At 38.0% G+C, this 25,886-nt stretch overlaps 1 protein-coding gene across 5 annotated transcripts in view; it reads right to left on the bottom strand.

Moving 5' to 3' along the window:
- Nucleotides 1-25,886, bottom strand: part of Col14a1 (collagen type XIV alpha 1 chain) — a 201,088-nt gene that overhangs the window by 80,617 nt on the left and 94,585 nt on the right. For all 5 annotated transcript variants that reach the window (XM_076835506.2, XM_076835505.2, XM_076835507.2 and 2 more), the window contains exons 20-29: nt 24,753-24,882; nt 21,844-21,966; nt 19,480-19,629; nt 17,073-17,189; nt 9,187-9,333; nt 5,614-5,670; nt 2,362-2,501; nt 1,645-1,768; nt 1,302-1,445; nt 290-454 (exon numbers count right to left, since the gene is read on the bottom strand). In XM_076835506.2, coding sequence (XP_076691621.1) covers nt 290-454; nt 1,302-1,445; nt 1,645-1,768; nt 2,362-2,501; nt 5,614-5,670; nt 9,187-9,333; nt 17,073-17,189; nt 19,480-19,629; nt 21,844-21,966; nt 24,753-24,882 — 1,297 coding nt within the window. The remainder of the gene's footprint in view (nt 1-289; nt 455-1,301; nt 1,446-1,644; nt 1,769-2,361; nt 2,502-5,613; nt 5,671-9,186; nt 9,334-17,072; nt 17,190-19,479; nt 19,630-21,843; nt 21,967-24,752; nt 24,883-25,886) is intronic.

The raw sequence follows: 25,886 nt of genomic DNA, 5'->3' as shown, positions 1-25,886 counted from the left end.
TCATTGGCAGTTCATTGACACATTTTTGAAAACTATTTCCTATAGTGCCTTTTAAACATAGATTTTCATCTGCCTGAGGAAGATCTTTATCAACCTAAAACTCTAAACAGAAGGGAGGGGAGGCTTTTCCATATGATCAAAACCATAAAATTTAACGTCTCCAAAACAAACAGTTCTGGAAGTTAACATTTCCTTCAGTTCAAGATGGCACTCATTACTTAACCAGTATTATATATTTACTTCAAACCTTAAACAACATTAGTAAGTATACAAAGTCCAAAGAACTGACTTGCTGATGCAGTCTCACAGACAAAAGTAATTAATTCATCTTCAATTTTCTTAAAGGCGTCAAAGTCATCCACAAAGAAGACATGGCGTGAACTAGGCTTACTGCCAATGCTAACCAACTCCGAGTAATCTGCATCGGCCACACCAATTGCAAAAATGTTATAGCCTGTGGCAGAAGGAAAACAGATTTTTTATTAGTTGAAATTACCCAAAAGACAAGATGCAATACAAGAGTTCAAACATCCAAATGTTTAAAATATGTTTATTTAGGAAGGCTAGTGGGGGGTACATGATTTATTCTTTATAGCTCATCAGAATTCTGCATGCACATATTTCATTATGTGATAATCATTCCATCATCCCCTAAAGAAATTTTCCATTTTAAAGAAATTCAATAAGGTCAATGCTCCAATTAGCACTTAAAACAGTTCCCATTTCAGCAACATATTTATGGCTGTATATTTTTAATGGTTATCTTAACATTTATGGAATGGGGTACATTTGAAACAGAAAAACTGAATTTATCTCAGTGTTTTCTTCAGAAGTTGAAACTATGATAAGTCTACCCGTTCTAGACCAGTCATCATGCAAAAGTTGGCAAATAAATATTTAACTTCTAACTGCCAGCCATATTTTATGCCAGTGAATCTTCACAATAGTCCTGTGAGAATCTCCATTTTACAGATTAAGAGACTGAGAAATTTCTGTCATGAGTTCCCTCCCTGGCCTTTTACAATGGTCCTTTCACAATATTGCACTTATTTATTGGAGCTCCTTATCCAGGGCATCCTGCACGTAATAAATGTATTAGAGACAATGACAAATGTTCTCTAGTAAAATAGTACAATTGAAATTTGTAAAGAAGAAGATATTTTAAAAATCACATTGTCCAGTTGATAAAGAGTTGGAAACATTTAAGTAAAACTGATGTAGCCTATAGATTTGTATTTAGTAAATAATAATGCTAACATTATTATCCGCATGGCCACTTTTGTTGTACAGGTAAAACTTACCATCTGCTTGCATCTCCCTGGAGATTTTGTTTACATCATCTTGTGACCTTCCATCCGTTATAACCACAATAACTTTCGGGATGCCTCTTCTTATACCTGACTCAACAGTAAATAGGGTATCTCGAACATACTTAATTGCTTTTCCTGAAACAAAGGAAGGCAACTGTTCAATTTCTCTCTTTCCTGTTTTTGTTTTGTTAGAGGGGAATAGGGGAGAAACAAAGTTCTTAAATCAAGGAAGTTTTAAAAAAAAATTTATACCTCAAAAAAAAAAAAAAAGTCATTTCAGTAGTTACCAATAACTAATTACTTTGAGCCTTAGCTGGACATTTTTTGGTCTTACCTGTCTTTGTATTTCCTCCTTTGTATGAAATGTGTTTAATTGCATCTAGAAGAGTCTCTTTGGTTTTATAAGCATTTAATTTAAATTCTGTTCTTGGGTCATCAGTGAATTGAACCATGGCCACCTAGAGAGAGAAGGTGCATTCATTTTTACACATGTGTAGACTTCCACTTGGTCAGAGAACACATACAGTAGCATGGTATTATCTATAATTTTCTTTTCCTTGTTACTGGGGACTGTACCCAGGGGTGCTTTACCAAAGACCTACTTTTTAAATTTCTTTTTTCTTTAATACAGGGTCTTGCTAAATTGTCTTCCTGAGGCTGGGATTGAATTTGTAATCCTCCTGCCTCAGTCTCCCAAATCCCTGGAATTATAGGAAAACTATAAATGTTGTTGAATCAAAAAATGAGTATCATGTTTTGATCTAGAGTAATGTGCAGCTATAACTGCTCCCTTCAACATTTTAATGTCCTAAGGGCAGAGAAAATATTGTGTGTATAGTTAAAGGAGACACTCTGTCCTAGAATACAAAAGAAACATTCCTGTCAAGGCCTCTCTCCCCTGTCTTATTTGCTGAATTCAATAGCTATTAAGGATTAGCATCTTATTGTTATAGTTCCTTACCCATATCCCCTGACAAATAGTCATAGTAAAAGCTTGAGAAATAATTTTTGAAAGCATAAAATGAATTAGTGGTTAGTCTATCAACTCTACCTGAGTTCCATCTGCACCAATCTTGTCCAGGGCGGCAACAGTGCTATACAAAAAGTTGATGATCTTATTGAAATTGTCGTCTCCAATGCTCCAAGACCCATCCACCATCAACACCAGGTCCGCCTTTGCAGATTTACAGACTGATGATCAAGAATACATTTTGAATCAGAGATAAAAGGAAAATATAGCAGCTATTAAGCCAGCAAAAAAGGATAATGGTTTGCCCTCTAGTAGTTAAAGCTTGTTCCCAAAGCAAAGGTTTAAACCTGCCAAGGTTCGTCTTCTGTTCTCTTGCACATTGCTTCTGCACATCATTTCTCTGTTATAGCCAAGTTTCCTGTTCACAATCGAAAAGCTTCTATCGGACATGTGGAAACAGGGAGAAAAGAAGTCCCCCAATCTTGGCACCAAAGAATAAAAATGAAGAAAGAGGAAAACACAGGATTTAGAGACAGAATTATGAGCAAACATTGTCCAGTGCCTACTGACTGGAAGGAAGGCATGCTATCGCTCTCACTCTGACCTCCACTTCTTGAGTCAGTAAATTAGCCTCGAAGATGTTGAAGCACAGAAGGAGGGCATTGATACAATGGAAGCTGATTAATCTATAATTCAATGTACATTGGATTGAGGCCATAAGCAAACATTAATTTCAGCCTTGTTCAAAAAAATCTTTTCATGCCCTTTTATTGCACATTGCTAAATGTCAAGACATGTACAACAATACTAGCAAGGGAAACTTCTATCAGTAGGTATCATGGATATCGACAGACTCAAACAAGCCAAAACAAAAACAAAACCCCTACACAATACCAATAAAAACCTATTCGTAGTCTGTTTGGGTCATCTCTGCTTCTCTATTCCTTATGAGTGTAGCTCATTGTGGTTCACTCTGTTTTATGATGAAGTAAACAATAAACAATTTGCTCTTCAAAAATATAAGTCTTTTACTGTTAGGCCAGTTGCACATGGTATCCTGAGATAATAAGCTCTTATCCTTATTTAAAAGAAAAACATTCAGTTTCTTCTATCTTATTAAGTGCAACTTTACTTCCTGACAGCTATTTATAGTATAAAATAAACCATCTCCAAGTGAGTTAATACACTCTCATGAATTCTGTGATTTACAAAATTTCACAGATTTGTAGTTTGAATCTAAAGTTGAGAGAATCACAGTATCTGCTAATTTTCACCTTCAAAATGAAAACAAAATCAGCCAGCCTTAGCAACTTAACAAGGTGCTAAACAACTCAGTGAGACTTTGTCTCCAAATAAAGTAAAAAAAAAGAGTGGGGGGTGCTGGGGATGTGGCTCAGTGGTTGAGTGCCCCTAAGTTCCATTCCCAGTACAAGAAAAAAAAGAACAAAATCTGTTTAAGAATTTGCTAATGAAACATTTACTTGAAGAAAAAAAAATATATCAAAATTCATGAAGAAATAATCTCAAAGATAGGAAATTGTGTTTTTAATTTTTAAAACATTTTTATACTTTTCAATGTTTGTTTAATAAGTATTCAGTATTACTTTAGTAAAATTGATAGGCTTTTAAATTAAATATATTCAGGATAAATATGGCTTAAAATGAATAGTACATTCAAGTTGCAAAAAGTTCTACCACTAAAACCATATGATGGAAAATCTAAAATTAATGTTTCCACTTTGTCAATTCTTACACCTACAGACCTTTCCTAATCACTTATCTCCAGGAGTATTTGTGATTATTTATTGAATTATATCCATGCTCAGCTATATGTAAAAATGATTTTCTGACCTCTGAACATTCTGTAGTATCTACAGCAGTATTGCCTAATTAGTAAATCATCTATTAGGATTCTAGCTTTAGTTCCAAGAGTCAGAATAATCATAGATACTGAAATTAGAAGTTAGATGTGAAGATAGAAAAAGAAAGAACCATCTCCAGGAGAGAGAACAACATTAAAAGATGCAGGATGGCTGGGCGTATTGGCTCATGCCTATAATCTCAGTGGCTTGGAAGACTGAGGTAGGAGAATGGTAAATTCCAAGCCAGCCTCGGCAACTTAGTGAGGCCCTAAGCAACTCAGTGAGACCCTGTCTCTAAATAAAATACCAAAAAAAAAAAAAAGACTAGGGATATGGCTCAGTGGTTTAATGTCCCTGGGTTCAATCCCTGGTATACACACATACACACACACACAAAGATGCAGGACAGCATAAGTTATGCACAGAAAGACCTGAGTTGTACATTTTCGCTCCTACATAAATAACCTCATTTAGAAAATGATGCTGCAAAGTTGGTGCTCAGAGAAGACTGCCTGCTGTGCCAGGACAGGTGCTGAGATTTATTAGAGTTGCTCATTGCCTCTTCAATTCCCTGACTCTTCCAGTCTATGTAGCATATAACCTCACTGACTTTAGCTCCTGTACAGCAGGAACAACTTATTTTTCACTATATTCCTGGTAGGTTATAGCACTTTAAAATGAATGGTGAATACAACCTTCCGATTACATGTTCTTTCTCCTTTCTTCCCTCTGGCTCATCCTCCCAATTCCACCAATCTCTTCTTTAAACAAAGATTTTTATCAGCTCTCCCTTCCTGTATGCAAACTTCTCATGGCATGCTATTTCATATGGGATAAAGCCCAACTCCTTGTTCTGGCACACAAACCACTTCCTACTCTAAACCCACTGTTGTTGTCTGTGTCACACTAAAGAATTGACAGTTCCCCCAGTACTTTAAGCACTTGGATCATAAGTGTTATTCATCCCATTATGTATCACTCAAGCTTGTTCTTCAAATGTATATCAAATTTTTCCTCCTTTATGAGCCTGCGTAAATATTAATTGTTCTCATTCCTGGATTAGCTTAGTACAGTATATTGTATAACTCATATCCTTGATTGGTAATTACCCATGAAAGCACCTATTTCTCTTATAATACTGAAAATAAGCAGAGTTCAATTCTGCCTTATTATTTGGAAAATTAACGATAGGGAATAAATGTTCATTAGTGGAATGAAGCAAATTAATCATCACTGCTTTTTCATGAAATCCATATTAAGCAATTCTGTTTTGTGTATATGATTTATTACTAAGTGGTTATTTTAAAAGAAAGTCACACCATAGTTTGATAATCATTTATATTAAGGGGAAAGTCAGGTATCATAATAAATAGCTCATATTAATACCTTGGTTTTTTTTTTAAATGAATGAACAAATAAAACAAGCAGAACTCCTAAACAGGAGTGCACTGCCCTTGTATTATTCTCTTACCTTCTTTTGCAGGTGGAATGGTTGGAGGAAAGGTTGGTGGTGGAGTGGGAAGTGACACTGTGAGGAAGAAAGGATATCAGTCAGTCACCCCATCTGCATGGAAGATGGGGAGTGGCAGAGTAATCATTCTTCAGAGGTATCAATGATTTTGACAACTGTCTTTGAGAATTTAATGTCTCCTATAAATCAGCCACAGCCTGTGAACAGACTCCAACCATCCTCTCAACCTCAGACCAAAGGCTTAAAAGGCCATTTTTGTCACAATTCAGCCTACCCAGCAGGAGTCAATGCAATCAAACTGTCAACTACAAAGTGGTCCCCGCGTTGATTTAAGGCAGGAATCCTGCCAACCCATTTCAGAGTTAGCCTTTGACTGCTTTCACACATATAATTAACTTCATTTCTATTCTGTCTAAGGACTGACCATCAATTCTTATTCCATGGCACTTTCCCCTTCCCCACCCTGTTTCCCTCATGATGTTTGTGCCTAGTGGAATCTGATTCACTCTGGACTCTGCTCAGTCTGAATCTGGAAAATGTCCTTCAGTTTTGAGGACCAAATGTAAACACCAAGAAGCTAGAATGTGCTCAGATCTTTTCAACCTGGTAATGTGGGATGAGAAGTCTACATACTATGCAGAGGGTACAGTTTGGCTAAGGTACTAGGGACAAATTTAAGATTTGAGGAGCAACTCATGACAGTTCATATGGCAAAGTACCTGAAAGTCATGGTGCCATTTAGGTAAACATAAAATATTATTTTATAATGTCTTCATTTCTATTTCTGACATAAAGACTTAAGAAAAACTGAGTAATTCTTTTTATTATCCCAATTTATATTTGGGAGAACCTTCTAAAAATCATAGCCATTCACAAAGGGGGTATCTAGTCTCAAGAGACAGTAAGTAACAAATAACTGGAAGGATTCAAGCTTTGGCAGAATGACTATTTGCCTGAAATGTTGTAAAGGGATTTACTTCATTGGCAGGAAGGTTGGAAGATATGAATTTTAAGATGTCTTCCAATTCTAACATCCAGTAAAATAAAAATTATTTCAATGAAATGATGTGTCATTAAAGGAACGCAACAACCGTATATTACTGATATGGAAAAATGTCCAAGATTAATTATTATATGAAATAATGCAAGTCATAGAATAACATTGAATGATCTCATTTGTGAAAAAATAATAGAATTTAAGAATATCAGGAGGAAATGAGAGTTGTAGAAATGTGTGTTTCTAGAAAGGAAGACTTAAAAGAGAGAAATCGACAATATATTTTATACTCATCTATTATACAATTATGGATATATGCATCACTTATTTTTCAAGGTGGTTTTTTTTTGAAGCTAAAAAGTTCCAAGTAAAACCAAAAAAAATAAAAATTTTATCATTAAAAACAGGATTGTAAAAAATGTTTCCAAAGCCAAAATTATGCACCTTAAAAATCTATGGAAATAGAAAATCATCTTTAAAATGTTCCCCTTTTTTAATGTCAAAATTTGAGACATATCCCAAATTTAGTCAACAAATCAAGAATTTAATCAATGAGAGGTTATGGTAGACAGATATATTTGGGTAGAACATCCAGTCAAATAACCTCTTGGATAAGAAGAATCACAGTGTACTGGTGACACATGTCTTTAATTCATATGTGGCATACATATGGCTGCTGTCTTCAAGTGTGTGAAGGCTGTCACATAGTAGAAGGAACAGTCACGGTCTCCATTGCTTCAGAAGGCTGGACTAAAGCCAATGGGTAGAAACTACAAGGAGACAGATGTCTCCAACATCAGGAAAACATTTATATCAAACGAGCTATCCAAATTGGCATTAACCCTAGGTTGATAGTTAACAGTCATGGGATTAAGATTAGGGGATGTTGACATAGATCAGGGATCCCAAACTGAAATGTTTTTAGAGGTCAAGAGAGCAATGAAAATGAATAAAGAACTTAGCCTACAAACCTGCACTAGAGACAGGAGTTAATTGGTTCCAGCAGATTAACACTATAAGGATACATGGGCCCTCTGCTATAAGATGTTCTGAGTTTTCAAAAGAGAAAACCTGTCTGATAGTGAGATCTATCACAATGGCAGTCAGTTTGTGACTTCCAAACAGATAAGTATGGTAATGATCAAAAGTTCTTGTACACTGAGATACAGGTTGAAAAGCTCTTTAATAGGTACTCTTTTATTGGATCTTTCCTGCCAACACTGGAGTTAAGAGAGTAGATATTTAACTTTACTGACCAGCCAAATCAACTTAGAGGTATTGAATTGCCAAGGTCTCAGTCTTACGAAAGGGCAGAAGAAGAGACCGAATCAAACCTGTTTGACTTTAAGTCTTGTGCACTATCAAAGCCTTATTAATTTAAAAATTAAGTTATCTTTGTAAAATGAGATTCTAATCAGCAACAAAAATAAACTGCTGATAAATTCTATGACATGAATAAGTCTCAAAGATATATGCTAAGTGAAAGATGTCAGATGTAAAAGATTACCTATTATATATTTTCCTTTATTTGAAATTCCCACAAAAGACAAATATATAATAAAATAAAGTAGATTTATTGGGTTGATAGAATCCTTCTAAAATTGGATTGTAATAATGGTTACACAACTCTTTGAATGCATTTTTAAAAGATCACTGAATTGTACACTTAAAATATCCCTTATATTTTATGATATATAAATTACTCCTCAAAAATGAACATGCAATAGATAATGTTATTGTATCAATGTTAAGAAATAAAGTCTATAAACAAAGAAAATTAGATGATTCAATTAATTATATTTTCACCTCTGTTTTGTTAACATTATACACTCATAATGATTTCTTTCTGCAGGTCAGAGAGGCTGAAAAATCTAAACATGGGTGGGATACCACAAAAGCCTATCTCCCACCAAGTTAAGATACTGAGTTAAATACACAGGTGTCCCCTAGAATTCATTAAAATTGAAACCATTTTAATGTTTGTGGCCTCCAGGTCAGGAATCTTTTATTAAAAGTCATTCCAAGAGGTTGACACCCTCCTTTGGAACATGTAAAAAGTGCTTTGTTTAATTTTATACATTTCCTTTCCCTTCGGTGCATCAGATCTACTGCCAACTTGAAAAAAAAAGCACAATATCCTCTTAAGCAAGCAATAACTCTAGGGTCAACCAGTTGGAACATCTTGGCTCTATTCCCACCCTCATGGCAGGGTAACGTGGCATTGTTTTAATGTCAGGACCCAGTCCTTAAAACTTCATTTCCCACTCCACACACCACAAATGGGTAAGGATCACAATGTAGGTCATTGTTTCAAGCACTTTGCCATCAAGTAGCTTTACAATCCCTTGTGGACACATATATGGAGAATGGAAGAAAAAAAATACTGATGACATCAGTGGGCCATAGGCAAAGAATTCTGGAGTTAGAAAAGAGGAGCAAAACTTGGATTACATATATTGCTGGGCAGCGACAGCTTATATTTTTCTAAATGGAGCAAAGTTTTAGACCCAAAACAGAATGCTAGAATAATGTTGGTTCATAGTGAGGGGAATCAGAAAAGAGGCCACCAGACTTACGTGTTTTTTCCACGATGCTCACACTTGGTCCCTCCAACTCCTGGAGCTTGGTGTAAACACTGATTTTATATTCTGAATCAGGCTGGAGTCCATAGAAGCAATGCCTGTTTGTACCTCCTCCTACGGTAGATTCTTGCTTTTGTGTATCTATAATAAAAACAAAGCAAAACATACACATATAAAATTTTTAGAAAGCCATGAGTAGATGATTTGCTTCTATAATGCTTAATATGCACAATATCAAATATATGCAGCATTAATTGCACTTGTGTGAAGTATTAAATCTTTTTCTAAAGATTTTTATATATACATTATTTCAAAAGTCACATTTTATATGTATAAAAATAAAACTTAAAAGATTCCTGAGGTCAGCCCTCTAGTGAATGTAGAACTATTAATATACATAATTATATGAATACATTGCATATGATTTAATTGATCCGCTGCAGGGGGCAGTGGATATGAATATATTCATTTGTTTAAAATATGAACTCCCTTTTTTTCAACATGATTCTTCAGAATAGTAATTGATCATAAAATGACATCAAAGGACACATACTTTTAACTCCTTATAACTTTTTATCATTCAATAGGATGTCCTTCTAGGCAATAATACATTTAGCCAAGATGTGGGAAATGGAGTTAGAAATATAAAGTTCTAGGATGGTGGGCTTCCAGGCTCTCAAAAGCCTTATCCAAAGCTGCCTAAAATATTAGCAAGATCTGGAAGCAGAAAGTGGAAAACCAAGGAGACCCCAGACTAGCCAATTTCCTCTCTCTTAGTCCTGATTTTTAATGAACATCCATGATTTCTTTCCATCATAAAGTAGAATTCCGAGGGGCCTCTCCAAACTCCCTGTATGCACTCTGAAAATCTTTTCTATTCTTTTAAAATCATAGTTGAAGAAACAGGACATGGTACTTAAGTGGCTTAAGACCAAACATACTGTAGAGATGCCTCCCACCTGCTGGTCCTTTTTTTTTTTTTTTTTTTTTTTTTGCAAGTTATGAGCAACCTCCAGAAGACATCTCCCTGCCCCTGGAGGGACCTTTATTTTTATTTTTATTTTCAATTTTTTCTTTTTTTTTAATTAGTTGCTCAAGACAATTCAATGATCTTGACATATCATACATTTGATTCAAATGGGGTATGAATTCTTATTTTTCCACATGTACAGATTGCAGGATCACATTGGTGATAGGAGTCCAGCCACAGCCAACTTCACCTCATGGCACCGTCTACTGCCTTCTCCACCATGAGGCACAAAGAACTCGAGGTCCAATTAACCTTTAGCACCTTTCTTCTTTCCCACACCCACAGCAAAATCGCTATGCCTGTCCTGGAAGAATTAGTGTTGGTCCAGGTCCTTCCTGAGCTTGAGGAATTGGGATTGTTATGTTCGTTCCTTGAGGGCCCATCAAGCCAGGTGTTGGTATGAATGATAAGAACAACCACAAAGATAAACATAGGCAATATTTAATGAGTGCTTATCATGTGCTACACAATATTCTAAGAGTTTTATTTGTATTAACTCATTTGATCCTTACAATATTTATAATTATCCCCAATCTAAAGACAAGAAATTGGAGGCCAGAAAAGTTAGTCATTTGTCCAGTCCATAACTCAGTAGAAATGAGATCTGTATTCAGTACTCTAAAATCCAGTGTCAGAGGGTGTTGTTTTCATTTCCACTAAAGTATCATAAAATAATGTAAATTAAATGGATCATTTTTTCACAATGAAACCCTTGTGAGAGCCTCTGAGTGCATGTTAAATGTGCAAATACAACAGCTGGAGATCAGGTGGTGAGGCCTCATGACTCAGTGTTTTATCACTCATTTGGACATGGTTTACTCTGGTGGTTCTAATTACGGTAAAGTTTCACATACAGTTTCTTTTAGGCATAGAATGTTTATATTTGACCATAATAGATAACTAGCTGACAGGAAGAATCATTGCTACCATGAAAGAGCAATTACTCAAGTTTCCCTCAAAAACAATTTTTTTTTAAAACTGGGGATTTAACCCAGAGGTGCTTTACTAATGAATCATGTACCAAGCTTTTAATTTTTTTTTTTTTTATGTTGAGACAGGTTTTCACTAAGTTGCTTGGGGCCTCACTAAATTGCTCAAGCTGCCCTCGAACTTGGGATCCTCCTGCCTCACACCTCCTAAGTCACTGAGATTATAGGTGTGTGCCACCACACCCAATTCTAGAATGCTCTTTTGATACATAGTGTTTAATTGATGCCTTATAAAGCTTTATTTCCAAGAATTTTAAAATACCGTCTAAACCACATTGACTAAACACATTACACATATATTTAATGGTTAAAAAGAAACATTCACCTCTCAAAAATGTTATTTGCAAAAAATTTTATTTTAAAAAATAGAAAATCTAAACACAGACTAGCTGCTTTAAGTGCAAATTGTGAAAATGTCAAATAATTTTTGTTCAGAAAGTATAATACTAGACAAACTTCCATCTATATTTTAATGTACAGATATTGGAACAAAACACCTGTGTACTTCAATATGTATATATCAGAATAAACATGATATATGTCATTTTAAATTTTGTCTATGGAAAAATCCTGACCTTTAAAAATCTGATTACATTAAATCCATTTCATAAAAGAAATTCAAAACATTCTTATATATTATGAATATTAAAGATTTTCAGAAAATTTTATAATGTACCCTTTATTAATTTGTTTATAATGAAATATTGTCTTCCCTGATAATTTTTTGAATATTACATAAATGATGAAATAAAAACTGTTAGGGTGTTTATGAGATTATATTATTACTGTGAAGGAAATTTGATAGTAAGTAAAATTTAGAAAATCCAGTGCTCTGCTTTGCTGAAGTCCAAGTTCAGCCTCTGGTTCCCAGGCTTGGAAACCCATAATAACTCTTTATTTCTTATCCTTAAGCACCTTTTGGAGCTTCCTGGAGGCCTCTGTGAGCCACCCATGATACAAACAGTGCATACCCTGGATTATATTAATCTATGTCCACAAAATTTTCTAAGAATTCTCCAGGGAATCAATTCTAGAAATGTGCTTTTCTGCCATTTCCTATTTCTTATAGATACTTGAAAGACCTTTGAAAATAGAACATTAATGGGCTTTACTGCTAAAAATAATAAACCCATAAGCCACTGGAAAACTGGAACAGACATTATAAAATCAATGGCGAATAATATCAGTTTGATTCCCAATACTAACAAAGAGGGGCTCCGTGAACAGAGCTGTATCCATGTTGCTTTTGGCATGTGCAATTCAAGTCCAGTGGCTTTTCTTCAAAGGAAAATAAAACCTAAACTGATCAAATGATGGCTAATTTCTTCAACCCCTTATGCCAAAAACATTATGTCAGTTTTTTTGAACATTGAAAAATCTGTCTATATTTGTCTATTCATTTCTAGGAAGCAGGGATAAATACTTCCTCTGAATGATCATCCTTTTGATACTTATGCCACCAACTCGACTCCCTAAAATGTAACAAGAATTGTTTCTGAGAACCATGAAGGATATTCAAAATGTACACTGCAACTTGATGATATGAATACTGCCACTCCCCAAATCCCTCAAATACCCTGTTTCCAAATCACAATGTCACCATTTCAAAAACTTTCAGAAGTTCCCAAATCATAATGTCACCATTTCAACAATTTCAAAAACTTTCAAAAGTTCCCAAATCATAATGTCACTGTTTCAAAAAAGTATTGAGAATGGTTTTGTTCCATATGATTTTTTTTGGGGGGGGGAGGATCTGGTCTTGGAAAGACAGGTTCTCCATTTATGAACTCTCTATCCTTGTTAGTAGATGCTATTACAAAATTGATATTTCAATACTTTAAAAGGAAATACATAGGGTGGGGGATATAGCTCATTTTATAGAGTGCTTGCCTAGCATGCACAAGGCCCTGGGTTTAACCCCCAGCACCACACACACACAAAAAAAAAAAAAAAAAAAAAAAAAAAAACCAGTAGAATATCTTCTGAACTCTTTTCGGAGCAAACTACAAAGAAATTCACCAAGTTGTGGGGATTAGGTAGGGAACACAGTATTTGAGCCTTTGTGGCATATAATACATAAATTTGAAGGGAAATGCTATATCCAATCCTAGGTGCCAAGTCAACTCAAAAACAGATGGAGAGAGGGACAGAGCCCCAGAGAACCCACCAAATTAATAGGGTTTCTCATGGGGTTCCGAGTTAACAAATCCAATTAAAGGTCTTTCACTTTGTTCTGACCTAGAATTGCCCAAAAGTCTAAAATTGAATTTGGCAAGCAGATGATTGGCAGCTTGTATTCCAGTCCCTCCTAGGAGGACCTAGTCTTTCTGGTAATCTCTTGTTTTTCCTCTTGGCCCTAAAAAAGCTTTAATATTTACATAAGTAGAGGACATCTGTGGTTTCTGCCTGTCTTGCATTTAATCTTCCTTTCTTTGGATCTATTCCTGCCCACTCTTGGTCTGTATGAGTTGGAGAGGACTAAATTCCACTCCACCCCTCTTTGCTACCACCACCAGATACAGGGTGGAAAGCAACCAGGACCAACCAAGTCAGTTTATTTCATGCCTGTGAACTCAATGACAGATTTGGGGCATGTGACCCACACCAGGCCAATATGACTCAGTTCCTGGACTTCTGTTGGAAATATTGAGAAAGAGAATTTGAGAAGATGTCATTCTGGATCTTACTGGGGCCCACACAGAGCCTGGCTGAGAATGAAGGCAGAGGAGAGCAGAACAGAGCAGAGGATGGAGCAAGACTTTACCTCCTGTTCAACCACAAGAATGGGATCCTAATTCAAATAAGTTATACTCCGTGTATAATATGTCAAAATACACTCTACTCTCAGGTATATCTAAAAAGAACAAATTAAAAAATTTAAGAAAGACTTCTTCTTGATGACTCTGAATGCCTAGATACAGACACTCCTGGAGTTGAATACTTCTAGTCTTCTCAACATAGAAACCAATAATTTGAACTTTTGGTTTAAGTTCCTTTTATCTAGGTTTCCATAAATAAAATTAACAAATGTGAACGATACAGCCTGGAAACTTTATTCACAAAAGCAATGTACAGGTAATTGCCTCAGTTAATGACTTCAAATCAAGTCATTTTTAGACAAATGAAAGTTCAGAGAAGAGAGCTGACCAGCAGTTGTGGTTATAGCAGAGACCTGTCTATACTGACTTCATGTCAGAAAAAAATTGCACACGATCGGGCCATGGGAAAAATTTATCCATTAAGTTGAAGAAAGCTGTCTGAGACATTCAGAAATAGGTCAACCTGGGATAAAAGCTTTTCTTCAACACGTGAAGGAATCGGGTCACATTTACCCCTGGTATCTCCTTTGGCTAGGGTAGAAGAGTAGAGATTTCTACAGAAGCAGCACATGGAGTCAATGCAAGGCATCCCAGAACTGTTAACTCCTGGGTTGTGGGACTCTCATGCCCTTAGAAGAAGGGACATCTCGCCACAAGTCCTCCAGAGATAGTGAATCAGAATGGACATCACATTTCTCTGTTATGTAAAGAAGCTCAGCCTAATTCTGCCCCACTCCCAAGCAGAAAGACTATTCCTTGATCTAAATCATATACATTAACATATTTACATGTTCCCTACTGCCACCCCCATGTTCACACCCCCATGTTCACACCCCCACCAACGTTCCTCTTTGAAGCTGTCGATTAGAATCTGTTGCTGATAAATAATATTTAGTTAGACAACTGGGAGAATGAGGCACAGGCTAATTTTGCTCATAAATCTCTCAGCTATAAATGTTGCAGAGAAGTAAACTGAACAGGACTTTTGCACACTCTTGTTTAATTGAGTCTATAGAGGCTCAGCTGAAAGTTCTCTGGCAGCCTGAACATGACATTGAGGGTGCACAAGCTGACTTAACTGGAAGATTAAAACAGTACATATACGAACTCAGCTTGTGGCCAGCAAAGATCTTGGCTCTAGAAATAAATTATTGCGGTCTTGGATTACCAGATCAACAGTATCCCACACATTAATCATGTGCTCTGATAAAGAATCACAATGCTGCTTGCAAATATGCCACATTAAAATCACTGAATAAAAAATATGTACAGATCTTACCAATTCCATTTACAGAGCTAGTTTCAATTCATATATTTCTCAATCAATCTATACAGTTAAAATTTTGATGAAAGACAATGAATATCTACAGGCGTTATGTTTCCTCCATTCCAACTTCTGAAATTATGTAAAATGAGGAAATTATTATAGGATAGTTTGTGACTGTGATTATTATGCTTAGCATTTTTTTAAAGAGAGAGAGAGAGAGAGAGAGAGAATTTTAATATTTATTTTTTTGGCAGACACAACATCTTTGTTTGTATGTGGTGCTGAGGATCGAACCTGGGCCGCAAGCATGCCAGGCGAGCTACCACTTGAGCCACATCCCCAGCCCTGCTTAGTATTTTTTAAAAGCCTAATAAACACTACCCTTCCATATTGAAAGTGACATATAAAGATAAATAAAATATGATTCGTGATTTTGTAGTTGTTCCTCAAATAGTTTTATATCTTTCATCTACTTTTGGCTAAGCATCCCATAAATCAGATTTAACACATCACAAAATTCTTGTCTTCTCCTTTCTTTCCTCACTATTTATTCCATATTAAACCACTCCCATATGTGGAGCCAGAGTCAGGCTTAGACACATGGAATCAAGGAAGTGGTGGCACAACAAAGCTATTGAGACAATATCTGGGCTGAGACTGGCAGGAAATTCTTCTAGAATGTTCTTCCTGCTTCAGCTTGTATTTTATATTTTGAAATGGTCTCAGGGCTCTCCTAAACTGTTTTTCCCTTTATGGATTGGCTCAAAAGTGCAAATTGTGGATTTTTGAATGTCATTATAGTGAGAGATATGGGCTAGTAAACCCAGTCTTATCTGGACCTGAACAAATTGACTCCTTCTGTTTTTTTTTTACAAGGGGGAAACCAATGTCATTTGTCTAGAAAGAACAGGCAGCTTTTTAACAACTTTGCTATCAAGTGTGGAACATAATTTTTTTTTCCTTTGGGATTCTCTAATGTCTCCTATAATCCCCCACAAAATAACAAGACATTTCTAATGTTTTTACAAATCAAATTAAAGTAATTGTTATCATTTTATTTCATTTTTGAATGCCATCCATCCTAATACCAGGAAAAGAGGATTAACAGCCCTTGCCATTCAGTTTTGGGGAATCAGACTTTTGTTGCTCTTGTCAGTAATTATATTTTTGGCAGGGGCTAACCACCGGATGGTTAGCATTTAACCACTAAGCCACATCCCCAGGCCTATTTTGTATTTTATTTAGAGACAGGGTCTCACTGAATTGCTTTGTGCCTCGCCATTGCTGGGGCTGGCTTTTAACTCAAGACACTTCTGCCTCAGCCTCCCGAGCAGCTGGGATTACAGGCATGCAACACTGCATTTGGCTCTTGTCAGTATTTCTAATGGGGAAGAAAGGTTTCTAGTGTTTCAACTTTTGGGTTAAGTTCCATATCACTGTTATCCTTCAGAACTGTGGTGCTGAAGAACTTGTTTGTGGCAACATGGACACACTGCACCTTCAGACAGAGAGTGTGTTGATCAAATGTGTGTACCCGATTGACACAGATTGGCACTGGCCTTGTACCTATGGAAAGCTGAGAAAAATGGAGGTTGGGGGAGGACACGTGGCAATGTGCTGGTCAGTCTGGCTCAACATACTGCATGGCTGACCATCACACAATTGTTCTTCAAGAGGGCTATTGTCTCACGTAACTTGTGTGCTGCTCACAGTGATCTGCATGGAACCAAGTTCACAAGGACTCAAGGACAACATGTGTGATGGGCTGTACTCACCCTGGAGGGGTTCTAGAACTATCCTGTAGGCCGTGGCATGACGATGCACCTCCCATCGAGCACACAAGCTGGTCATTTCAATCTGGCTGACTTGGAGATTGGTCACACCCAAGAAAACTATGATGAAATAGAAAGATAAATGCGTCACACTGAAGATGTTGCCACAAATGTCCCCAAGTCTGAAGACATTTGTAGTAAAATTCTTATGCCAAGCTCCACACTGAGGTGGGAAATCCAGTCCCAGGATTTTATCATTGTTAAAAGCTGAATAGTATTTCATTGTGATCTCACTCACATGTGGAATCTGACAAAGTTGATCTTATAGAAGCAGAGAGGAGAGGGGTGGGTAGCAGAGGTTGGAGAGATGAAGAGCAATGGGCAGAGCTTGGTCCACAGGGACTAAGTTACAGTTAGATTGGAGGAATAAATATAGTATGTGCACAGCAGGAAGGGTGGCCAGAGTTAATAAAAATGCATTGCATATTTCAAAATAGTTATGAGAGGATTTTGAACGTTATCACCACAAAAAAATGAAATTTAAAGTTATGGATATGCTAATTACCCTGATTTGATCTTTACCATGCATGCTAGTATTGAAACTTGCATTGCACCCCATAAACATGGGTAGTGATTATTTGCCAATCAAAAATAAAAGCAAAACAAAATGTGAATGAATGAGAAAGAACACATTTTTGAAATTTTTAAAATGAAAGAATTTATAGTGCAAATAGCTTAAAAACACATAGATTTGTATTAATCTTAGAACACTAATACGCAAAAGTGATTATTTTGACAAGCAATATAAAAATACTGTTTCTCTAGGATAAGATAAGAGTTGGCATCTGGGGTTTATCATTCAGATTCAAACAGAAAAACAAGAAAAAAAACCCAGAAAATTTTAATACTATCTACTTTCCTAATGGTCTTAGACTGTTTCCTTCCATATAATTTTCTCTGATTTCTCCATCTTTTAGGTAACTCATAAAATAAAACATAATTTCTATCTGTAGATTGTTTCTTATTCTTATAGCAGAGAGGGAAGTTTTTTCTAAACCAAATTAAACTACTTCTCTCATGTACAACAAAAGGAAATTAATAATGGTTTCTATACTAAATTAAAAAAAAACATTAAATTTACTTATGTGCCATTATGTGAGGTTTGTTGTTGCTGTTGTTAAGGAGAAAGATAATAAATAATAAGCCTATTTTTTTACATTAATGATAAGAATATATGAAACTTTAACACTCTCAGTTTTTTACAAAATGTTTGGAATGTTCAGTGTTTATTGAGAGAGTGGAGAAAGAAAAGAAAAGAGATGGAGGCAGAGAAAGGATAGAATGAGAGAAGAGAGGATAGGGAGAGAGGCCAGGAAGAAAAATATCACAGAGACTGAAGAAGTGTAATCCAAAGAGGAAAGTAAACCAAGAGAAGGAGAGAGGAGAGAGAGATGGGAAGATGCACAGCAGATCTGACATGAGCTGAAGGAGGGATAGTGGGGTGCTGGCATAGAGCAACACGGAAATACATCGAGGTTTATGTCAGGGCCCCGAATAGTGTCACTTCAGCAGCCAAGTTCAAGGTCATAACCACAGACGAAAGCCTTCCCAGACCTGTCAAATACAGAGACTGACTGAGATTGAACTTATTCAGCATCTAGCCTTTAAGACCTCAATATATTCCACAAAGGAGAATTAAGGAAGCCCCGTTTAATGAAGGGAAGTCCTCTATGAAATCCGGGATGGCTGGGGTCTAGTTTAGTAGAGGCTCTTTCTTGTCTGATATTGCCTATCAGAGAAATTATTTGATTAGGGATGAGGGTGGGTTATGTGTCCAGCATCTAAAGCACAATGATTATAATAACATATATGCTGGAATTTGGAAAATACTGCATATTCCGTGGGTGTCTGTGGTGCTGTGTGCCAATGAGAAGTCCCAGACAGTGCGCAGACAGCATAAAACCCCATAAAAGAGAAAAAAGTTCTTAGAGTGGAGTGTCATATACTTTTAATAGATGGTGTATGGGTGGGGGGCAGAGGCTGGAAGGAGAATGGTTTTGAAAAAAAGGTAAATTTCCCCTGGCCCAACTCTGACTGGCACTGGCCATGCCTAGTTACTTGCTGTTTGGAAAATTTCACTTATTTTGAGAAATGCCAGCGAAGACTTTCCAGAAGGAAATCCTATCCGAGATGGTGGAGCCAGTTTGAAAGCCAGGTGCTGACATGCCGCCTGCCAAGCAGGCCTGGGACTCCCCTGAGGAAAGAGCACACCTCTCTTTCCAGGAAACACCATCCAGAAAGGACGACACCGGGGAAAAGAGAAAGCAACTGCCATGCTGAAGCAGGGCTTGGGTTACCAGCAGCAGAGCCCCACACGGAGCTGGGGCAAGGGGACGGACGTCGGTCTTACGTGTTTTCACCAGGCCTGTCAGCGCGTCGCTGAAACCTGCGGCCTGGGAGGCGAATATCTTCACGTTGTAGTCCATTCCACTGAGGAGGTTGGTGATAAGAATGGTGTTAATGTCAGCGCCCACAAAAGTCTCCAGGGTTGGGCCAGGAACTGAAGGAGAAGGAGTATATCTTTCAGCTATGACAGAATGTGCAAAAATGCAAGGATTCTTGGAGCAAATTGGACTCAGTCAGCTGCTTTTCAGTTGCCCAGGATGTCCAGCAAGCAGAGAGCAGGGCTGAGATTCTGAACCTAGTACATCCAGTTCTAACACCCGTACCTGACCACCGGCCTGGAGATTATTTTTAGGCACCTGTCCCTTTCCCATTACGGTTTTTCCCTTTGTGTTTACTCAAACAAGTTAATCCACCTCACAATCTACCTTCCACCCTATTAGGAGTTATTCTGTTGGAACAGACATTTGAGGTACTTGCTCAATTAAAGAAAACATTATCAATTTTCCCAGCTTCATCCTAGCAAGCACCAAGTGGAAGGAACAGCAGATTTTGTCCTGCACACCAGACCAGACCTTGCCACGTGGGAGACTAGCTGTGAAAGTAGATGCTACAGTTTTATCTACCCCTTGTAGGGTTTTTAATATTGGACAGATGAAGCTGTATCCCAAGGCCCTTGATCAGCTGGCTGCATGCCTTTATAACTTCAACTCTGTCTCAACTCAGTTTCTGGTTGGTGCCTTTGATTTCACATTAAAAGCATTCTTTGCTAAGTTTTACACAAATTTATTGTGTGCGGCATCTTTCCATATGTGCCCATTCTCTAAGAGCTCTGAGTTAGAGAAAGTTCTTGAAATACTCATCATGTTCCTCCAGAAGCCCCTTTCCAACAATATATTCATGTATTTGTTTGTATGTGTTCAATCAGTAGCTATTTTCCCTTGCTCCATATGTGCAGGGCAAATGGCCACATACAATTCTCCCACTGGGCCTGGACAGGATTTCTCAACCTCAGCACTATTGACACTTAGACTGGATGCTTCTTTATTACCACTGTGAGTGGTAGAGTGTTTAGCAGTACTTACTACATGCCAGTAGCAAATCCTCATGCCCCCAAGTTGTGATGATCCAAAATATCCCCATTGGGGGCATATTGCATCAATTTGGGGAACCACCACTCAAAACCAAAGCTATTTGTACTCAGAAAAATTGATAAATATTTGTAAAATGATCAAAAGAACTTGGGCAAAGATATCTTGCAAATTAACATAAGCTTCAGTACTGAAGCAAAGAGACAAAACAAAAAGCAGACAAATATATAGATAATGGGTTCCAAAGACTCAATATACAGCAGGCCAGTGCATCCGTGCTCTATCCTTTCTATTTTATCTGTCATGGTTCACAAAGGTGTTTGTCTGGAGAAACTGGAAGTGAGACCATCTTATTTGTATGGGCACCATGACAACCGCTCCTGGATAATTAATTGGACATAACAAAAGAGGCTAAAAATTGATACAGGGACAAGAGCAACATCTCAGGTTCATCTCATCATTAGATCAAGACTAATGGAGTTTTCAAAGGCAGAAAGCATTTTGTAATGGCTCAAAATTTAAAATTTTCCTGCTAAGTTAAGAATAATTAGAGAAACTCTGTTGACCAACCAGAGTTCTGAAGGTCCAGGACTAGAAAATTGCAAAAAGGTTTACAATAGGCTTTCAGTTTCCAGCTTAAACATCCATGAGCACGCTAAACATAGGAAGATGATACTCTGTGGTGCAGTCCACATGGTCTCCTCTTCACAGGCATATGGGCCGAGGGCACAGTCACCCCCTATTTACATCTTTCTCCTTCCTTTAAGATATAATGATGTAGAAGGCAGAGGAGCAGGGTCTCCTTGGGCATTGAACTACGGGGCTGCTGTAAAAGCATCTTTCTGCTTTGCTGAGTTTTATCTCCCTAGTTTCCAGAATGAGAAGTTGATCAATGATATTTTTTTTCAACTAATCAAAGAGACAGAATTAAAAAAAATCAAAATTAGAGATTTCAAATATTTAGAACTTCCATATCCATAGAGCCATAAAGTTTCCTATCCTAGAAAATGAAGGTTTCCTAGGCTGGTTCCTTGTCTAGGGCGTGAGTAGGTCAGGTGTACGTCATTGCTGTGCCGGCAGCATAGGTCATGCTCCGCCCTTCTGACGATATTGGTCTGAACACTGTCCATGCTAAAAACACCTTTTTTTTTTTTTTCTGAAAAACAAGAGGCTCTTCCTATTTCTTTAAAATAGAAAAACAAACAGTTACATAAACAGAACAAAAAAATTGTCTTAAAATATACTTTAGATCCCTGCTCCTGGGACGGAGCATTACTTACCACTGACAGGTTTGTAGAGGATCCGATAGCCTTTCACAGGGGCAGATGGAGGATCCCACGTGATGCGCAACCGGTTATACCATTCCTCTGAGACCCTCAAGTTCTGGGGACCAGAGGAGGGCACTGAGCAGGGAGGAAAGGGAGAAACAGAGATTCAGTGTAGTTCCCTTCTTGAGGACCTCCACTGTTGTCAACAAAAGCTAAGATAACGTCCCACAGGGTTAAAGACATAGGGTGAAGTGCACCAAAACACACAGTGGGAAGCCTTCGAATCTGCGGTTGCTTTAAATATTAAATATATGGAAAATTCCTCTTGTGAAGAAAGGGTTCTGTCTGGAATTCAGAAATCCATTCAATATCATGCTGGTTCCCTTTTCCTCAGTTAATGTGAGGTAACATCAAGTTGGACAGTGTTATTAAAATTTACTATCTACACCACCCTCTGCTCCACGTGATCAAAGTGATACTGAGGATGCTGCTCACACAAAACGAATAATGATTATTCTTGGGGGCAAGTGTCTAAGGATTTCTATATTTTCAGCTTCATATTGTCTATATGTTTTTTAAATTCTGTATTATTGTTTTATCAATTTTTATAAAAACATTAAAGTCATATGGAGGAGCTCTGCTAACTGTGATGCGTCTTGACAGTAACACTATATCATTGTTGATAGAACATAGTTGTTGTACTAATTACTCTTCAAATACGTGGACCATTTACTCACACTTTGAAATAATTTTACTATCGAGAGACTGCTGCATAGAATGGCACTTTTGTAATGAGATTCAAGTCATGTTTTCTACAGTAATTGTCTACTTTAGTCTTTACTTGTGTGGGGTAAATACTGATTGATTTTTCTTCATGTTGTTTAAGTATGTGGGTTCCACACATTTATTTAGCAGCAAAATAAAAAAATATATAGTAAAAATCCCATTGTATAGGTCAAATCCAGATGCCACTGTCGAGCCTCTTGACACATACAATATATCCTGTGTAGAGGATGGATATCCACTATCCACAGAGTGGGAGGCTGTATCCAGTGCAGACAATGCAGTCAATCATCCAGTGGAGAAGACCGAATCCAGATACTGGCACTGGCAAAAGTGGAGGGCCAAGCTGGAGACTCCATTACTGCTCTGCTCTTCCCATGGCCATCTCTCCTTCCGCATGACCCCACAGGAAATAAATATGGAAGGAAGATCACATTACTCTAGGCGACCTTTAGAAAAATATGCCAGCTTGGATGGAGTCTGGGTGGAGGCACAATAGCTCAGACACAGGGGTGACAGACAGATGCCGATGCCATTGGAAGAGGAGCTATTAGCTAATAGCTGTTTGCTCAGTGGAGGACTCTGAGCAGCAGAATTTTAATGACTTGCGGAGACTCAGATGGAAGAAAAATCTACACTCAGCTGCCCTAGGCACAGAATTCAGTCTCTGACACTCTTCTGCTCATGGTCTCATGTAACTACTAAGTATTTATGATGGACTAAAGAGGGTCATAGATTTTTTTTTTTTTTTTTTGATCGTCTTTCCATTGAGATGTGGAAGCTACAACTCTCTGTTTAGTTCTGGCAGGGATCTGTGACTACCTTGACCAATACACTGCAGCACGAGTGACACTCATCCAGAGCCCTGAACTAGTCCAGCAGTCTCCACTTCCTGCCTCTTGGATATCTTGTTCTCATAGACCCGAGTCGCCATGAGGATATATGGCTACTTTGTTGAGAGAACCACATGGAGAGGCTCTGGCACTAGTAGAGAAAGGAGAGAGAGAACTGAGTCTAGCTGTCCCCACTAAGATGCTAGGTTAGTAAATTGTCATGGACCCTCTAGACCAAAGCAGCCACCAAGTGAATACCACTGGGTGATGTTAATTGATACCATGTGGAGCTGCCTAATTTCCTAATCCACACAATAATAAAATGGTCACTGTTTGAAACCATCATGCCCTACATTAGTCTTTATGCAAAATTAGATAGCCATTACAGTGATGAAGACCCCTGAGACTTTGGAGTACTTTAACCAAGTGTTTTCACACCCATTCCTCATTTGATTTCTATGGCCAAGTTATCTTAAATAAACATTTCACGATGTCTCCTCTGTGCCACACTCTGCTGTGGGAGCTTCGCATGCAGAGGCGAAGGGCACAGATGCGCTCCAAGGCTCTTGTGACTCCTGCCTTGCAGAGATGGGAGATGGGCAGTGAAGAAATCCATGAGCAAAAAAAAGGGAACACAAGGCAGTAAATCGTGCCATCACATGATCAAAAACAAAAGGCCAACAAAAAACAGGACAATGTCACAGAGTGGAAACTAGTTTGCATGAGATGTTCAAAAAAGGCTGGGGCAGGTTTGATACTGAACTAAGACCACAGTGAAAAGAAAAAGTAAACATGCCAATATCTGGGAAAGGACACTCCACAGGAGAGGACTGACTAGCTATAGCCCAAGGAGCAACAGTCATAGAGTCCCAGGCCCAGCAGAAAGCGGGCGAGAGCTAGGACTTGTTAGGAGGTGAGATCAAAGAGATCAGCAGGGTCCAGGTCAGACAGTTGTGCAGAGCTATTGGAAGGATGGTGGATTTATCCTGAGTCTAGTGGGGAATGAGAGTATTTTGATGAATCCACAGGCCTGTGATGAATCAGATGCTGGAGGACAGAGATTATTTGCTTTTCAAGTCTTAGTTTTCATAGAAAAGAAAACTTAAGCCCAGAGCTGTTGAGCAACTTGCCCAATGCCAGACAGCTTGCGTGTGAAGACAAGATTCAAACACAGATTTTTCTGTTTCCAAATCACTTTTGCTCTTTTCATGTCACTATGCTGTATCTTTCAGGATACATTACTGGGGAAAAGACATTTCCAGTTTATGAGTCAGTTCATGTTCAAAAGGAGAAAGCGTCACTTACAGGTTCTTCCAGGGGCAGAGACGCTGACACCTTCGCCATCAGTGTAGATAGGAGTCACTGTGACTTTGTACTCAGTATCTGGAAGGAGAGGCTTCAGAAGGAGATTGTTCTGGCTCCCAGGCACCATAACCTGAACAGAAAAGTAGGAACCATCGTCCTAGTAAGATCCCTCTTCCCACTGACCTACTAATGGAGACATTTAGAAATCATCAGAGACTGTAGACACTCAGAGACCATCAGAGCAGGGGACATGCTCAGGGCATGGTGAGAATAGAAAGGGCATGCATGCAGGAGCATTTCTCTAAAATTCCCCTCTGCAGTAACCCTTAGTCTATATCCACTGATACAGAAGGCTCAGGTTTGAAGCTCTTAAACTCTAAGGAGTATTCTTCTCTCAACATCTTCTCCGCATTTGTGAAGTCCTCAGAAGACAGAATAATGGTCTGTTTGCCTAGCAGGTGTTTATGGATTAGGAGTGTTCATTTTATAACTCATACTGCTGCTTATCAGCTGGGTTCAACTTAAGTATCCTCTTGCAAACTCAGCCTCCCCTGCTTTCCTCCCTCAGAGATAACCTGACCCCAGCATTTTTATTCTTTCAATTAGAAAGAATGGATGCTAGCCAAGAGCAACAGAGCCATGCACGGGAGCCAAGTTTTCCAAGTTGAAACATATTTACCAGCACTAAAAAGTGCTGCAATTTTTTTTATTTCCAAAAGGAGATGTCTTCCTCAATCTGCAATCATGATCCTTCTGTTTCTAAGAAGATGCCAAAAACAGAAACGCAGCACCAGGGTTAACTGCTCAAGCACAAGTGCCACACACCATAGTATGCAGCAGTGCAAACCTCACATCCCTAAGAGCATAGTGTGGACCAGAAAAGCCCCATATGCTCAATGCTGAAAGCACAAAACTTGCAGCCTGTGCTCCAGTAGTTAGATGCTGGCACATCTCTGGACCATTTAAGGAACAAAATCAGGCCTGGAAAAAACACTAGGATGTAAGAACTAACCCAAATGGGTTGAAGGGAGTCACAAGACCAGAACAGCTAGAGACTTTTCCATTCAAGGGCTGGGTGAAATGCCAGCAGGCAAAGGGTGGTGCTGTCTACTCCTGGATGAAGGAAGAAACCTA

The sequence above is a fragment of the Callospermophilus lateralis genome, chromosome 16 (assembly GCF_048772815.1).
Source record: "Callospermophilus lateralis isolate mCalLat2 chromosome 16, mCalLat2.hap1, whole genome shotgun sequence".
Lineage (NCBI taxonomy): Eukaryota > Metazoa > Chordata > Mammalia > Rodentia > Sciuridae > Callospermophilus > Callospermophilus lateralis.
This window is presented reverse-complemented; position numbering and strand designations above follow the sequence as displayed.